The following is a 17,985-nucleotide window of genomic DNA, read 5'->3' as shown; positions in this document are numbered from 1 at the left end:
TATATATATATGCCAGTATACATATGCACAGTAGTGTGGAAGATGGCAATTACGCTGTCCACCAAGATACTTGTAAAGTTAGCCATAAATCTCCACCTCATACTTAGACGATCCTACCTCCATTGGTTTCAATATGTTTGGAGGGCCAACAAAATCCACCACAACTCCTCAAAACATGTTCAAAGTATGTTTGGAGTTGTGTGTATCCACTTCACATTTTGTGCATTTATCACGAGTGTTTTCTTCCACCGTGTGTGTTCATGTCAGAATCCCCCTGCACTTTATGCCATTGCTGTATGCGCATTCTCCCCTCCCCCCCCCATATAGAAATGGTGGTTTGTTGTTGTTATTTTTAGGAAATTATAACTATGAAGAGGCACTAATTTTTCGGATCAGCCTCCACATGAAGCCGTCATATGTGTTTACCTTGCAACTCCCTACTCTCCTTATTTTAAATACATATATACATTTATTGACTACATTTCTATCTATTTCTCCTTCTTCAAAAAGCTCAGGACTGCATTCACGGTTCCCTCTCCGCTTTATTCTGACAACAATCTCACAACACAGGCTAGACTCAGGCCATGTACATGTTAATGGCTGACAATGCAGCAAGACCATCTGTCTCCACCCCCACCCCTTTGTTTCAAAAGTTGCATTTGTATGCTGTTGTGCACACCCGATGTCTGCACCCGATGACCTATTTGCTTTCACTGCCCCTGCAAGCCCCTGCAACCCCTCTGACTCATATTCATGAAGCTGCCATCTGCCCATGTGCAAAGGCTGCCTCAAGTGTACACTCCTCAGTTTAACTGTGAAGTGAATGTGACTTCAAAGCAGCAGTATTTCTCAAGGAAGCACAAAATAACTCTGCAATGTGGATAACATTGTGCGTGCACAGATTCAAAAGCCTGTGGTGAGACTGCACTGGAGGCAGAGTAAATGATAATGTAAACACAATCTACAATACAGAGTTACTGGTTTACGGTCACCCAGTGGGCCTAACCTGGCACTCTAGCCACTACAGTGGTACCTTTGGTTAAGAACTTAATTCATTCTGGAGGTCCGTTCTTAAGCTGAGAGTGTTCTTAACCTGAGGTACCACTTTAGCTAATGGGGCCTCCCGCTGCTGCTGCGCCACTAGTGCGCTATTTCTGTTCTTATCCTGAGGTAAAGTTCTTAACCCGAGGTACTATTTTCGGGTTAGCGGTGTCTGTAACCTGAAGTGTCTGTAACCCGAGAGCCAGTGTGGTGTAGTGGTTAAGGGCGGTAGACTCATAATCTGGGGAACTGGGTTTGCATCTCTGCTCCTCCACATTCAGCTGCTGGGTGACCTTGGGCTTGTCACACTTCTCTGAAGTCTCTCAGCCCCACTCATCTCACAGAGTGTTTGTTGTGGGGGAGGAAGGGAAAGGAGAATGTTAGCCGCTTTGAGGCTCCTTAGGGTAGTGATAAAGTGGGATATCATATCCAAACTCTTTTTCTTCTTCTCTGTAACCCGAGGTAGCACTGTATTTGATCACACCAGCTCTCCAGCACTGTGAAGCATGCAGCCTTCCACAAAACACCAGAAGAGAGTGGCTCCTTATCTCTTTCTCCTCCAGTATATTCCTGTGGAAAATCACACACAATCTGGTTTTCATGCCACAAGGGAAAAGATGTTGTTGTCGTTTAGTCATGTCCGACTCTTCGTGACCCCATGGACCCTAGCACGCCAGGCACTCCTGTCTTGCACTGCCTCCCGCAGTTTGGCCAAACTCATGTTTGTAGCTTCGAGAACACTGTCCAACCATCTCGTCCTCTGTCATCCCCTTCTCCTAGTGCCCTCAATCTTTCCCAGCATCAGGGTCTTTTCCAGGGAGTCTTCTCTTCTCATGAGGTGGCCAAAGTATTGGAGCCTCAGCTTCAGGATCTGTCCTTCCAGTGAGCACTCGGGGCTGATTTCCTTCAGAATGGATAGGTTTGATCTTCTTGCAGTCCATGGGACTCTCAAGAGTCTCCTCCAGCACCATAATTCAAAAGCATAATTCAAAAGGGAAAAGATAAAGTCACCTATATATTTTCCTCTGCTGGGAGTAGGGGAAGCAGCTTGAGGAATGTTTTTTTTCACCCTTCAGCAGACAAACTGGAGGGTAAGTGGTTAGTAACTTCAGGCTTCTATGAAAAAGCACATGCTGCGTTTTTAAAAACAAAATAAATAGAAAGCTAAATTGATAAACATGTGCCATGCCCAGTTAGGCACTCATTTATCCATAGGCCTTGCTCATATGTCACAGAAAAACATAAGTTAATTGCTTACTGGGTTGTGCCTTTCTGGTCTGTTTTGCTCCTCCCTGCAAGCATATGGAAGAAAGAAATTCACGAGCCCTGGCTTAGCGTTATGTCTTAACCAGGGACTGTGTCTTGTTTCACTGCCAACAAACCACAACCTATCGACAAGATTTGTTCTTGGCATACTGACTGTGGTTCATTGGAGCAAAACAGATGATTCCTGGTTCAGACAAAAGTGTCAGCAGGGAAAAGAGCCCTTCTAGGCCCCTTCATGACATGTGAACTGGGCCGTAGACACAATTGTGCTTAATTAGACCGCACGGATGTGCTCTACTGCACACCCAGTGAAAATGTAAAAGCACATGCCCTGCCATGTGCTCATGCCTTTTCGCTTGCCATGAGATGCGTGGCCCCCCCACAGACACCTTTCTCCGACAGGTATCCAACCCCCCCCCCCTCTGATGTTCGCCCTCATGCATGTGAGCACGTGCAGAAATTCTCCCATGGACATACATTTCGGGCCTCCCATCCATGCACATTTTCACAGGCCCCTATGCTTGTTTGGAATTTCCTCCTCTACCAGTTGCACTTGTGAAGAAGAGTCATGCTGGCAAGCCAGCACTTAACACCTGGAGATGCCCCTAGCCTGCTTTTCACAAAGATTCATGTCAACTCCCGTCCAGTTTAATATTTATGGCTTCCCCGTGCTGCTTCTTTCCACAGTGCATTTTCTAGCTTCAGGTTTCCCTTCCCCATGGAGGGGAAGTTTGTAGGCCTAAGGATCTCCCCCTGCCTGCCTGCCTGCCTCCCCCCAACCGCCCCCCCCTGCCCTGCAACTTTATTACATTCTGCAAAACACATCTTCAGCTCTCTGTGTCCAGACCTGCCGGTTGCTAAGAAACCACACTACGGCTGCTAAGCAACCCCCCTCCTCATTTGCCAGCTCTGTCAACACCTGCCAATCAACTGATGTCCCATATCATACCCTGCTTTTCCAACTATGCATCCCTCTACCCAGCTGAGAGGACCCAAACATCCTCGTTCCCGCACCCAGTTTGCCCTCTTAACTCATCAGCCGCCACTCCTTTCCTGGAGAATTTAGGAAGTCTGGCTCCAGGCATGCTCCATCATAGCCCTCTGGGTAACATTCCTGCCCCTTCCCATCCCACCCTTAGGTATTCTAGGTCTCAGCACCCACCACCTCCACTTCATGTTGTAATTCCCCATATGTATGCTGGACAACACACACACACACACACACACACACACAGGGCAATGGCCCCGTTGCTATGGGAACCCAAGGCAATGACAAAAGTGAGTGAACAAGAGATATGGATCAGGGATAGGGGTTGCCAACTGGCTAGAAAGTTGTGGGCTTGGGCTGCCCTTGTGTCTTTTACACCGGCTCGATATCCAGGAAATAGCAGCAAAACAACAATGGCATCTTAAAGATGAACAGGAAATAGCAGGCAAAGGTTTCAGTGGCTGGACTGCACACGATCCCCTTCTGTTTGCTGTAGGTTAAATGCCTGTTAACTCGGCCCAGCTGCAAATGAAACATGGGCAGCTATATTGTGGGGAGGGGGCGCTGAATGGATAAGGGAAAAGCAGGGCTAGGTTCTCTGGGAGAGGGACTGTATCCTATTTGTCTCAGAGGATGTCAGTGTGTGTGTGTGTGTCTGAGCAAAAGTCTTCCCTGCCCCCTTCCTCTGACTCCGTCCGATCCCCCTCCCCCGCTGTGTGCGGGTACTTGTGGATTCGTCCCCCGCCTGTTGCCATGGAGACCCATCTTCCAAATCTCAGGTCTGAAGATGCTGAAGGCGTTTGGGGGGGGGACGGGGGGGGGAGAGGAGAGAAAAGTCACCCCCCCTCCTCACCCTGCACCTGCATTCGCAGACTAATAAATATCCAGTCTCTCCTTTCCCCCCAGAAAGCCCACTCCTTGCACTTTCTCTGCTTGGCTTTAATGGAAAATCCCATGAGTACAAAGTCGAAATCAATTAACACATATTAATATTGGCCCATTTAGGCAGCCTGGCATACTAACACAGAGGTGGTAAAAGGTTAGGGTCCGCCCTCCCTGGCTTCACCATTTTCATGAAAGCGGAAAGGGGAAGAAAAGATTCTAATCTGCCACTGAGGGTGCCAGAAGCCAGTGAGGTGATAGTTTTCTCCACAGCATTAAACACAGAGTACTAAGTTACAGCACCGGGAGGAGATCCCATAGCTCAGTGGTGGGCCTCATGTTTTGCGAGCAAAAGGTCTCGTGTTCGGTGCAGGTTTTGTTTTGTGCATAATGATCTAGTAGCAGGGATAGGAAAGGGACTTTAGCAGGCTGCTGCCGGCCAGAATAGATAACACGGGGGCTGTGTACACCCCCCCAAAGAACCATGGGAACGGTAGCTTACCCATCGCAATTCAGAAAGCAAAGCAAAACTACAGCTCCCAGGATTCTTTGGGGGAAGGGAAGTCATGTGCTTTAATTGTGGTTTGTATGCAACCTGGAATGAAGGACCAATGGTCTGCCTCATCATATGGTAACTTCACATGGTCAGGTTTTTGTGCTGCTAGACACCTGGGACAGGTATGGTTTCATGATGCAGTTTCCTCCAATAAGGAACAACAAACATTCACCCCCCCCCTTTCTGCCATGTTTGGTTTTCTACTTAGCACTTAATCCCACCACCCCACCACCCCACCCTTTCCCCAGTAAACTTTTCTCTCTTTTTCTGTCCCCTTTCTTAGTGTGCAGCTTTGTCTTACACAAGAGATGTCATGAATTTGTCACTTTTGAGTGCCCAGGAGCTGGGAAAGGACCCCAGACAGATGTAAGTGAACCCCTTCATACTGTCAAATTGTAAGTGGCTACTTATAATTCTTTTTGCTGCTGCCTCCAAAATTGATGGGGATTTGTCGGGGGGGGGTATAAAAATTGGGTTGGGGGGGCAGGGGAAATGGATAAGTTAACCACTTCTGTTTCCGTGACTTTGGTGGGGAGGGCTTGGCAGCCAGGACTTCAGGCCTCACTCCTCCACTCCAGGTGAGCGTCCCGGTTTCCTTGCTATTTATATTGCAGAGAGGGGGAGTGGGGAGTGGATGTCTTCATGAGGCTGACCCTGTCCCATTTCTGTTGTCCTTGGCCTGGAAATCCCAGGGAAGGAATAAGGAAGGGTGGGAGGGCTTGCCTGACTCGCTCCTTCAATTGCAAGCAAATTGCCTTGCAGAACTGCTTCACACAGAATTACCTGTTCCCCGAGTGCCTTCTCAGTTGCATGCACTGAGGCATGTGTCATGCAACTTCACTTGCATCCAAGCTTGTAACATGCATGCCCATTACATGCCCAGACCTGCATGTTCTTACGTGAGCACACGTGTTTAAAAATCTAGCATTTAGTACTGTGTGGTTTTGTTTGAAATTACATGTTGCTGCCACCCTAATTGTGACATTGTTGAGTATGCTTTTGTGCTATCATGTAGACCTATTTGTTTATTTATTGCAGCTATTTATATACTGCTTATTTACTGAAATATCTAAGCAGTGCCATATGCTTGTGGAATGTATAGTCATGGAAATCCACACCCATAGACCCCCAATTCATGTTCATAATGCATAATTGTGTGGTAGGAGGACACGTAGCATCTATATTTGATGTCCCAGAATCAATCCCTAGCATTTATTTTTAAAGGCTCTTAGGGCCAAACTACACATGATGCTAAATGTGTCATTGGAAGCAACATGTTCACCCCCACCATTTAAATAGCAGCTGCTCATGAGGTTAACCTTTACCTTTGTGATGTGGTCCCAATTAAAATCCTCCCAAGTTGCTATTACATCTGGGAGGGGAGCTTCAATGTGAGCTTTCCTCCTGGGATGAATTGTACCTTTGTAGGGAGAGGAAAGATGAGGTTAAGCCCTCCATACACCATGACTCTGATCTTTATTGCCCTTCCAACATGGCTAATAATAATAATAATAATAATAATAATAAATTTGTTATTTATACTCTGTCCATGTGGCGGGTTGCCCCAGTCACTGGGCTGATATTGGAGTAAAAGAAAAATAATACTTGCAGCTTCTAGTGCTACCCCGGGTGTCACAATGTACATTGTGCACTCCCTTTTTCTCATGTACTTGTTTGCACTCCATGAGCACTCTCATAAAACGTCCTTTGCACTCCATGAGCACTCTCATAAAACATACTTTTCACTTACCTTTTGCTTTCCACGTGCTTCTTAACAACTCTGCATTCTCACTTCCAACCTCTAAAAGGCGGGCGGGGGGGAGGGGCTGAGTCTCCCCTAACAACCTGCATGCCAGAGGTTTTTATGGGTGGTGTTGGTATGGATGGGACTAGGACAAAAGACGCAAGAGTTTTAGAGAATCATGTGTAGGTTCCCTTCGTCATAGATGATGTGCTTCTGCGCGTTTCCCCTTTGACAGGATCCTCGGAGCAAGCACAAGTTCAAAATTCACAGCTACAGCAGCCCAACCTTCTGTGATCACTGCGGCTCACTCCTCTATGGGCTGGTGCACCAGGGGATGAAATGCACCTGTGAGTAACCATTTGCCTTCTGCAAAAAAGAAATCAATCAATCCTGTGGTGCTGTAAAGGCTAACTGTGTCATGGGATCTCCAGAGCAAAAGCCTCTTTTGTCAGAGGGCTGTTTTAGCGTTGGGGTTAAGAGTGTGTGCTATGAACAGGAAATCCTCAATTCAGAACTGGCTCCATCATGAGTGCACTGGGTAGGTAAGGTGGTATTCTTCAACCTCCGCTCTACACCTGCAATGTGGAGGTAGTTGTCGTGGTGCTACTATTAAGACTATGTTCCAGAGTTGCCTCAACAGTGGCTGAGGTTGCATATGTCCATCTTTTCAATGATGTAGGAGATGTGGTCCATACATGCATGGGTGTAGGCAGGATTTTTGTGGCGGGGGGTGGGCAGGCCTTTTGGTGGTGAGGGCAGAACCTCAGTTAGCTATGTATTTTTTATTGATTTTTAATTATTGGGGGGCATTTGCCCCTCTCTGCCCCTTCTTGGCTACGCCCATGCATACATGTCAACTAGTCTTACAAAGTGGACCGATAATGCAGAGGGTATATTATCCATGGCCACAGTGTAGTGAAAATTAGCTGTGATTGAGGCTGGATCTACATATGCAGCAGGACAAGATGATGGTGCCCTGAGATGAAAGAAAATAGACTGCGCCTCTTAGGAAGACAACAGCAGGGGGGAGATTTCCTCAAGTAAACAATACCCAGTCAGAAAACCTAGGAGAGATTCACCCGCTTGCAGTCTGAATTGGTATATAGGCTGTTATATCACATCATTCCCACCCAGTGTGGGCTGATCCCCATTGGGATTGGTACCGGTAGGTTGGAAGGCAAAAAGACCACCAGCAGGTGGAGCTAGAGGCAACGACAGGCAGTGTTGTTCTCCTCTCTGCTCTACAAGGGCAGTACTGAAATCAGGAGGAGGAAGCTGGCAAGCAGTGCCACCTCTTCAACCAGTTGTAAGAAAGAAAGCAGGCAGGCAGGCAGGCGGAGGGAAGTGTCCCATTTGCCCATATGGACTAGCTTCCTCCTATCCTACCTTCATCTTCTGCATGTGTAGGTCTAGCTTAACCACAAAATTAAGCTTCATGGATTTCAGTGGGAGCTAGTCATTATTAACAACAGCTGGATTGATACCCACATTTATATTTGGAGTAAGAGGAGTCTGATGCAGTTTTGCACACATCACTATCGCAAGGTAGCACCTTCAGATTGTCCTGAGCATACATGGGCAGGCTCTTGTGAAGTTTGCAAATTTGTGCACATTAAACTGCCAAATGGATGAAATTTGAATTACCACCACCACCACCTATACATTGAAATTGCCAAGTTTTATGTAAGCCAATTGTGTATCCTATATAAAAACATTTCTTAAAAATCTGTTGGATTAATAGAACACAATTGTAGTGAATCGGAAGTCCTTGGTTTTTCTGTTTTGTTTTTGTTTTAAAAAAACAACTAACCAATTAGTTGCCTGCACACTCCTATGTCTGCTCAAAAGTAGGTTCTACTGAATTAAATGGAGCTTACTCCCGGGTAAGCGGGGTTAGGATGGCAGCCTAAATGCTGCAGAGGGAATGGTAGCGTTGCTGTCTATGGTTATCTGGTCCTGGCTTACCTCGCCCACCTCTGTTACCCCCTGCAGGCTGTGAAATGAATGTGCACAAGCGCTGCGTCCACTGTGTGCCCAGCTTGTGCGGTGTGGACCACACAGAACGCAGAGGACGCCTGCAGCTCCACATTGAGACATTTGGGAGTGACGAGATCCATGTGACTGGTAAGAAGAGAATGGTGGCAACTGGGGCAAGTGGGGAAGAAGAAGAGGAATAGGTCGGCCTGCTCTCACCTGAAGCCGACTCTTTGTTAACATCTTCATTGGTGGGTGACAACAATACAGAATTACGCTTTCTCTGGCATGGTGCTCCAGTTGTGGATTGCCTTCTTAAGAGAAAACCAGTGTTTGGCTCCATCTCTTCTCAATGGCAAACTGCAGTAGCTCTTTTTGCCTGGTCGTGTGATGAACTAGGATGAGAACCCTTCCTTTCCTCTTACGCTGCTCTCAGTTCTCTCAGTTGTCTCATATTTAAGGGAGCAAACAAGATGTGATGGGGCTCTGCCCTTTGGCCAGGGAAAAATCCTGCTCAGCCCTTCTTTAGCGACTGACATTTCAAATAGCCATTGTGCAAAGCTTATTGCTATAGCAGACGAGGACTAGAATTGTTGTTATTAAATAAAATTAAAACAAAAGCTGAGATGTTCAGGGTGCTTGATTTTTGCCTGTAAGGGACCATCGACACATGTAAGGCAGCCCCATTGCCCAAGTGATTTTGAGAGGTTGGGGAGGAGGTACAACTGCATAACAACGTCATTTCTTCAGCTGAAAAAGTCTCCCACAGTGGCTGACAAATCCCACCCTTTGCACTTGCATTCTAAGAGACACGACACAAAAGAAAAAAGGGAGTTGGGAGGGAGTAGGGAAAAAGCAAGCCCAGGCACTAATTCTTAGTTACAGGGATCTTGTAGTGAACAGCAGGAATGGAAAAATTGGGGTGGGAGCCAAAAGTTCCTGGTCTTTCAGCAGAGCTTGATGGAGAGGCAAGGCAGCCTCATCTCTCTGCATCTCTTGCAGAGGGGTGCAGTTTGGGCCACCAGTACTACTTGTTTTTTTGGCAGGTACCAGCCATCAGGGATATCTTTTAACTGGAAATCTTCATACAGTATTCTAAAAGCAAGCCCACACTTTTTAAACGGAAACTGTCATGCCACAAATTAAAAAGCTTCTTTATTTCTTTATTTTTTTTAAGTCTTAGCTGATGTAGACGCAAACTCCAGGCATGCTGCTCTGCATACATCTGGTGTCAGGTGAATTGAGAATGATAGACAGGAAAGTGGGCTGTCGTAGACTTCCAGGGGTCTGGAGCCGTGATTCAGAGCTCCGTGTAGCCTTTTCTGGCTCCCCGTCGCAGGCAGGCAGGGATGGAATAAATTATGCAAATGCATGCACAATTGCTTGATTTGCATAATTCATGCAACGTTTGCTTGATTCATACAGATCACAGGAGCTTAGTTTGCTTCTTGGACTGAAAACTGCCTTGGTGCCAAATCTTTGAATGTGCGTTCTTGTGCACAGGGAAGGGCGGTAGCTCAGTGGTAAAGCACCTGCTCTGCCTGTAGAAATTATCAGGATCAGTCCCCTGGCACAGTCAGCTAGGGTTGGGGGGGGGAAACACCCTCTGTCCCCTAGGGAGCTGCTGCCAGTCAGTGTAGGAAATACTGAGCCACATGGACCAATGGTCTGACTCAGTCAAAGGCTCCCTGTGTCCCTCAGTCACAGCCCAACACGAGTATGTAACTCTTTATTTATTTCTCTTCCTTTCTTTATATCTACCTCAAAATAACAGTAATCGCTATTATTATAATACAATATATTGATCGATTGATTGCATCTATATCCCATGTAGCATCCAAGGAGCTCAAGGTGGTGCACAAAGTCATCCTCTTCTTTATTGTATTCACACAACAACCCTGTGAGGTAGGTTAGGCTGAGAGGTGGTGACTGGCTCAAGGTCACCTAGCTAGGTTCACGACGGGGGATTTGAACCACAGTCTCCCAGGTCCTAGTTCAACACTTTTACCTGCTACACCACACTTGCTCTCTGATAATAGTGACAATAAGGGACGGCATTGCTATTGAGAACAGCCAGGACAGATAATGGGGCTGCTGGAACATCAAGAAGATGCCCTGGGACCTTCAGCAGGGAAGAAAACCTTTTGGGGTTGAGGCGGGTGGCGAACAGCATGGGAGCAGGAGGCCTGGCTGTGGCTCTGGCTGGGGCGGCGAGTGGGATGGATTGAGCTTGTGAAGGCTGAGAGCCAGGACGCCTGGGTTCTATTCCTAGCTGCAGAACTTGACATCCCCCGCCTCTGCTTTTCACACCTTCTTTCTCTGCACACTTTCTTCCCCGCTCTCGTTTCCCTCCCCCCCCCTCCTGGAACCCTGCATGTAGGTGGTGAGAAGAAAGCCATTGCTGCAGTTTTCTTGACAGAAAGGGATTTCCTCACCCACCCCTCTACTATCTCCTTCACGTTCTCCACCCCCAACGCACACACAAGCTACATATGAGGGTGGTAGCAATTGCTGCCACAGCAACTTCCTTGGCCCGCAGCAGGTGGCCTGGGATGGAAGCCAGTGGATCCTCCTCCCTCCGCCCACTAGGGAACGCAGGAGGTCTGTCTTCCCGCCCACTCGCCCTCTCCTCCGGTACTTACTCTGCTGGAAGCTAATCCTCTGCTGGAAGCTAATATGTGTGTCTCCCCTTCTCCCCCCCTCCTTTTCTTTGTTAGTTGGTGAAGCCCTTAACCTGATCCCGATGGATCCCAATGGCCTCTCGGACCCCTATGTGAAACTCAAGCTGATCCCTGACCCTAAGAACCTAACAAAGCAAAAGACTCGGACCGTTAGATCCACCCTCAACCCAGTGTGGAATGAAACCTTCACTTTGTAAGTCCTGCGGATGTGATGGAGGACCTAGAGGCCAGAGGCCTGGTGTGTGTGTGTGTGTGTGTGTGTGTGTGTGTGAGAGAGAGAGAGAGAGAGAGAGAGAGAGAGAGAGAGAGAGAGAGAGAGAGAGGGAGACTCTGACCTTCTATATACCTCCCCAGCATGCTGCAGCCGGGGGACATGGAGCGGCGCCTCTCCATCGAGGTGTGGGACTGGGACCGGACCACCCGCAATGATTTCATGGGAGCCATGTCCTTTGGGGTGTCTGAGCTTTTCAAGGGTCCTCTGGAAGGCTGGTAAGGGGAAATCTGTGGGGGAGCAGGGTGGTGGTGGGGTGGTGGTGGTGGAGAGAAGCAAAGATGGAAGAGAATGATGGGGCAACTCGGGGGACCACCACTGGCTCATTTTCTTTCTCTTTCCCCGTCCGTCTTGGCGTCTCTTTGGGTTTTATCTGTTTGCCTGGATGGCTCCATTATCTAATCCAATCTGTCTATCTATCTACCTATCTTCTCTGCCTTATCCATCTTATCTATTTTATCTATCTACCTTAACTACTGATCTATCTTCTTATCTAATCCACCAAATACCCCTCATTTCTCCCCCCACCCCTCACCCTACTCTTCTGTTTCCATTTCCTTCTGCATTTCTCCCCACCCATCTCTCTCCTTAATCACCCCCTCCTCTTGTTCATCCTCTTCCTCCTCCTCCCTGCCTGGTGTCCCTGTCTGCGTTGCTGTCCCAGGTACAAATTGCTCAATCAGGAGGAGGGCGAATATTATAGTGTCCCTGTGGCCGATGCAGAAAACTGTGGGCTGCTGCAGAAATTTGAGGTAACCTTGTGGTTCTCCGGCCCCGCTTGGATTGGCACCCCCCTGGTCTGCCCCTGCCAACCATGTGCCATATCCAGCCCAAACACAAACCACACCCCTAGCTGGGGGTGGTGTGGTAGGGCTACTGTTGTGATGAAAGGAGCCAGGTTGGAGGGAATACCTCTCAATCACTTATTCTCTTAGGACTCCAAGGGAGGGAGAGAGGGTGGTCGGACTGGATAACTGGCAATTGACCTGAAATGGTATTCCTAGCCAGGAGATAGGAATAAGGCAGAGGTTACTTGTGCATCTGTCCTAAACCCTGATTTATTTTTATTTTTGGTCTTCCAGGCTTGCAACTTCCCATTGGAGCTCTATGAGGTACCTGCGATTCCCTTAGTTTCTTCTGCCTTTTTCCTGGTGCAATGAGATGGGGAGGGGGTGAAGTTGGTTTCCCATTTGCTGCCCGTAAGGACACCAGTCAGTCTTGGAGCTGATTTCAAGGGCTTTATAGAGTGGGAGGGTAGCAATGCAAGAGGAACAGCTACGCTTGGAAGGGGGGGGGGGGAAGTCCCTCAAGACCAGCAGTGCCCAGTGTGAGCCATTCCTGGGCAGCTCCAAGCAGTGACACAGATTTGGATCTCAGGGTACTGATGTTGAGCGCAGCAGCAAACAGGCCCTGCATCTGCACTTGTGCTGGCATGGGGATCCTTTCCTTTTATTACTATTTTTTTTTTAAAAAAACCCATAATAGCACTCTATATAGGGGGCAGCTGGCTATAAATGCACATGGTTGCAGATATCAATCAATTATCATTTTCTGTAAGTGGTGCTTATTCCCAAGTCAGTGTATTTAGTGGTAGGGCAGCAGATGCGAATTCTGTTTTATTTCTGTGTCCCCCCCTTTCCCCCTCTAACATAGCAGAAATGTTAAAGCAGTTGAGCCACAGAAGCAGGTGCCTAGTGGAGAAAGCCACCCCCTTATTGTTTTCCCCAGAATATTTATATATATCATCCCTCTGAACACAGACATTGCATTCTCTATGTATCATGGCTCATAGCCACAGATGATAATAATAATAGTAATAATAAATAATAATAATAATAATAATAATAATAATTTATTATTTATACCCCGCCCATCTGGCTGGGTTTCCCCAGCCACTCTGGGCAGCTTACAACAGAAAAATGAAATAAAATAATCTAAAAAAGGGTAAAGGGGACCCCTGACCATTAGGTCCAGTCGTGACCGACTCTGGGGTTGCGCGCTCATCTCGCATTATTGGCCGAGGGAGCCGGCGTATAGCTTCCAGGTCATGTGGCCAGCATGACAAAGCCGCTTCTGGCAAACCAGAGCAGCACATGGAAACGCCGTTTACCTTCCCACTGTAGCGGTTCCTATTTATCTACTTGCATTTTGACGTGCTTTCGAACTGCTAGGTTGGCAGGAGATAAAATAATCTATTAAACATTAAAAGCCTCCCTAAACAGGGCTGCCTTCAGATGTCTTCTAAAAATCTGGTAGCTGTTTTTCTCTTTGACATCTGATGGGAGGGTGTTCCACAGGATGGGCGCCACCACCGAGAAGGCCCTTTTGTTGATACAAACCCTCTATTATGAGTTGGCCACCCTGAGCTGCTGTTTGAATCCACACTTGCACAGAGAAGAAATATTTCCTTTTGACTGCCCGGAACCTCCTAAAGGAGGTGAGCAGAAGGTAGAAAAGTACTTGTGGGGCAAAAGGATTAAAGATTAAAGAAAGAAAGGCAGAAGGCTCTGAGACAGGACTGGCTATTCCTGGGCCTCCCGTATAGGATAAGCCTTTGAACTGCTGCCTCACACTGTGCCAGGTGCCGTTGGTCCAGTGAGGGTCATTCTAGCTAGCAGTGGCTCTCCAAGGTTTCAGAGGTGCTTTCCCAGGCTTGAGATCCTGCTAACCGGAGATGCTTGGGGTTGAACCCGAGACCTGCATGCAAATCACTGAGCCATTGCACATCCCCTCTTTGTTGCACGCACTCCGCAAACTGAGCACAACCCCTGCTTTATAAATGTTTATAAGGAACTACACATACAACCAAGCTACTTTACAGCTTTTGCACAAGTTTCAGAAACTCTTGCTAACATACAGAGTGTGTAATAAGGTAACAAGTGGGTAAACATGGGGCAGGGGACATATTGACTAAAATCAGCCAGTGTGCTACTATTGGCATAGATACTGGAGTACTTGTATCGCTGGCTGTCCTGCCCCTTGTTCTGAGCTTAAGGAGGAGGTGGTACTCATGCATATCCATGTCTGTGTTTTCCTTTCCTCCCTGCCTCGAACCACGGCACGCCCTGCAGAAGGTTCGCCACGGCCCAATCCCATCACCATCCCCCAGCCCCACAGACCCCAAGCGTGGTGGGTTCTTTGGCATTAACCGCTTCCACATCTCCGACTTCAACTTCCTGATGGTGCTGGGCAAGGGCAGTTTTGGCAAGGTAGGCCGGGCTTTTTTTTTTTAAAAGCAGCCAGGTAGGGATCTGCGCAGAGGAGCAGGGAATGTATTGCAACTGCAGGCACAGCAATGCATTGAACGTGTTCCCGTTTGAGGAAGTGTGATGGTGAGAAAAGGATGTATGTGTGCAAAATATTTCACCTCCAAGAAAGTGTGTAAAGCCACCTGCTTCCCCTGCAGAACTGTTGCGGGATTTGGAGAACCTGCTCCTCTCGTTCTTTGAAGGCTGAGCACACCCTTCTGCAGTGCTGGAACTCTCATTCACCCAGAGGATTATGGATTATCTGTCTATCATCTATCTATCTATCTATCTATCTATCTATCTATCTATCTATCTATCTATCATCTATAAATCTATCTATAAATCTATCTATCTATCATCTATCTATCTATCTATCTATCTATCTATCTATCTATCTATCTATCTATCTATCATCTACCTACCTACTAGTGTGAGAGCCAGTGTGGTGTAGTGGTTAAGAGCAGTAGACTCCTAATCTGGGGAACTGAGTTCGCGTCTCCGCTTCTCCACATGCAGCTGCTGGGTGACCTTGGGCTAGTCACACTTCTCTGAAGTCTCTCAGCCCCACTCACCTCACAGAGTGTTTGTTGTGGAGGAGGAAGGGAAAGGAAATTGTTAGCCGCTTTGAGACTCCTTCGGGTAGTGATAAAGCGGGATATCAAATCCAAACTCTTCTTCTTCTACCTACCTACCTAACTACCTACCTACCTACCTACCTACCTACCTACCTACCACCCTTCCTTCCTTCCTTCCTTCCTTCCTTCCTTCCTTCCTTCCTTCCTTCCTTCCTTCCTAATCATATTGAAGCTTGTGCTACTTTAAAGCTTTTAAGAGACACCACGTATAATAATCAGGAGGAAGGCTAGACAAACAGCATGTATGGAGGTATGGAGGTGCTCTGTGTGCCAGCATCAGACGTGCAATTGATTGGGGAGCATGGGAGGGCTTCCTTTGTGCCCACACCTATGTTGTAAAACTCACAGCCTAGGGAAGCCTGTCTTTCTCTCTCTCTCTCTCTCTGATGGTCTTTCACCATCTCAAGAAAACTGCTTCATTTTGACAGACTTTGGGCCTGTCATCAAGCTGATGGTGCTTTTGCTCCCAGGAATGTTTGTGAATTTTTTTATCTTCCATCTTTTCTCTGCCTTTAAATTGTTTAGTTTTTAATTGTGCCATGTGGCGGTTGTCTGTTGTATTGTAAAAAGTTATATTGGTTGGTGGTTGTTGTTTTTTAAAGTGGAAAGGCAAAATGTAATGTATTTCAGGAAAAGAACAAATAAGTAAATGGAAGCTTCCAGGTGCAAAAGAGCACTTTGCAAAATGTTAAAAGAAGTTTAAGGGGGGGTGGGGAAGGAATAACTAAACCTCATCCGCCTCCCCATGGAAATGTCCCTTCCATAAATCATTTGGCAATTTTGGCCTATGAAACATCCTAGAATGTTCCCTACAGAAATTCACCACCTGCCAATGAGGCTTTCAATTTGTGTTAGGGGTGTTTGTGTGCTGTTTTCATTTAGCACCACTTACTGTCTCTGCTCATAGGAAAACAGTGTTTTTATCATGCCACCTTGAATTCCGTAAAAAAACAAAAAACAACTACTATCCCTACCTGGGAAGTAAGTTCTGTGCAAGGGTTGGGGTGTGTGTGTTCCCTGAAGGGTTAGAGGAGCCCAGGTTGTCATGAGTTCCTTTTGGGTAGGTGTGGGCAAGACCCAAAGCTTTTGGGGTTCTCTCCCCATAGGTGATGCTGGCAGAGCGCCGTGGAACGGACGAGCTGTTTGCCATCAAGATCCTCAAGAAAGACGTGATCATACAAGATGACGACGTTGAATGTACTATGGTGGAAAAGAGAGTTTTGGCCATGGGGGAGCGCCCACATTTCCTGACCCAACTGCACTCTACCTTCCAAACCGCAGTAATTGCGTGTGGTTATTTACTTGATTAAAGCAACTGTAGCTATTTAACTGTATGCTGTTTTGTTGATTAAGTAATTCATTGCATCCACTTAAATTTGCATGCAAGAGAAAACTTTTGGATGCATATGACACACCATTATCTCGGAAGAGGCATTTCCCCTCATCTCTCTTGCATAGGAGGGAATGTTTTCTTATAAAATGGCAGCCATATCTTTTTAGAACTAATGGATAAAATAAGTTTCAAAAGTTTGCTGTCCAATTAATTGAGTCACATTCAATCAAAATGTATCTTAATTTAGGGGTTCCCAAATGGGTCACTGTGCTCCATTCAGGCGGTCTGCGGCATGTCCGTGAGGAACACACACAGTATGAATTCTGTGGCATTCCCAAACTGTAATACAATAAAGGGGGAAAAAAAGAAGCAATAAAAATACAATTTAGAATTATATAGCATCTGGACCCAGAGTCCTGCCGCTTGCACCTTGATGCAAGCTGCCAATCTCGGACGGTCTGTGGTTCTACGAGACAGTCCTCCCGCACCCTGGGGAGCCTGAATTACCGGCACGGCTGAGGTCTGATCTTGTGGGAGTCAGCCATTTCTCACCGCCGGAAACAGGAAGCCTGACCCTTAGCAATTTTCAAGTGGCCCATGAGGAAAAAAGTTTGGGAATCCCTGTCTTAATTGATTTAACTGACTAAGCGTTGCAGAGAGGGAAGGGGCCATCCTGTGGTATCTGGATCTTTCACTTGTCTGCCTGTGGCAATAACAGACACACATCCTGGTGTTTTTTTTCCCTTCAAGGACCGGCTCTATTTTGTCATGGAGTATGTCAATGGAGGAGACCTGATGTATCATATCCAGCAGGTTGGGAAATTCAAGGAACCTCATGCTATGTACGTGAGTCTATTGGGGAACTCGATTGGGAATGGGTCTCTCTCTCTCTCTCTCTCTCTCTCTCTCTCTCTCTCTCTCTCTCTCTCTCTCCTCTCACACTGGAACAGCTCTGCTTTTTCACTCAGTTCTTACAGGGCATATGTACAGTATCATTAACTAAACACATCTAATGTTTCCCTACATTTTTCCTTTTGGGGCTCGTAAAACCCAACCTTTTTTTTTGTATACAACTCAGTGAACAATTCCCCCCACTGTAGACAGCTTATGTGCTGCTATTCCATCCTGCTAGATTGCTCTAGCTGTTTCCTGGGATGTCCTCCAGCCATTTCCTTCTCAATCATTTGTCTTCCCTCTCTAAGAATCAGCTCTGCCACTTCATTCCTTGCATTTCCAAATAGCTTTGGCTTTCTATATCTTTATTCCTCCTCCCTAAATTGCAGAGGGGTATGTGTGCGTGTGCATGTGGGCACTACCATTATTGGAAGGGGAGTGGTGGAGAAGGAGTCTTTAACCCAGGCATCCC

General features: G+C 47.0%; 1 protein-coding gene across 2 annotated transcripts in view; it reads left to right on the top strand.

The window, feature by feature from the left end:
* Positions 1 to 17,985, top strand: part of PRKCG (protein kinase C gamma) — a 60,222-nt gene that overhangs the window by 21,405 nt on the left and 20,832 nt on the right. The window contains exons 3-12 of one of the 2 annotated variants that reach the window (XM_035135804.3): positions 5,017 to 5,099; positions 6,713 to 6,824; positions 8,470 to 8,601; positions 11,169 to 11,325; positions 11,487 to 11,621; positions 12,068 to 12,155; positions 12,486 to 12,515; positions 14,475 to 14,612; positions 16,393 to 16,566; positions 17,370 to 17,461. In XM_035135804.3, coding sequence (XP_034991695.1) covers positions 5,017 to 5,099; positions 6,713 to 6,824; positions 8,470 to 8,601; positions 11,169 to 11,325; positions 11,487 to 11,621; positions 12,068 to 12,155; positions 12,486 to 12,515; positions 14,475 to 14,612; positions 16,393 to 16,566; positions 17,370 to 17,461 — 1,141 coding nt within the window. Of the gene's footprint in view, positions 1 to 4,681; positions 5,100 to 6,712; positions 6,825 to 8,469; positions 8,602 to 11,168; positions 11,326 to 11,486; positions 11,622 to 12,067; positions 12,156 to 12,485; positions 12,516 to 14,474; positions 14,613 to 16,392; positions 16,567 to 17,369; positions 17,462 to 17,985 lie in introns of those variants that run through there. The other variant, XM_088656373.1, reaches the window with a different exon arrangement.

Source organism: Zootoca vivipara, chromosome 12 (assembly GCF_965207765.1).
Source record: "Zootoca vivipara chromosome 12, rZooViv2.hap1.1, whole genome shotgun sequence".
NCBI classification, from domain to species: Eukaryota; Metazoa; Chordata; class Lepidosauria; order Squamata; family Lacertidae; genus Zootoca; species Zootoca vivipara.
This window is presented reverse-complemented; position numbering and strand designations above follow the sequence as displayed.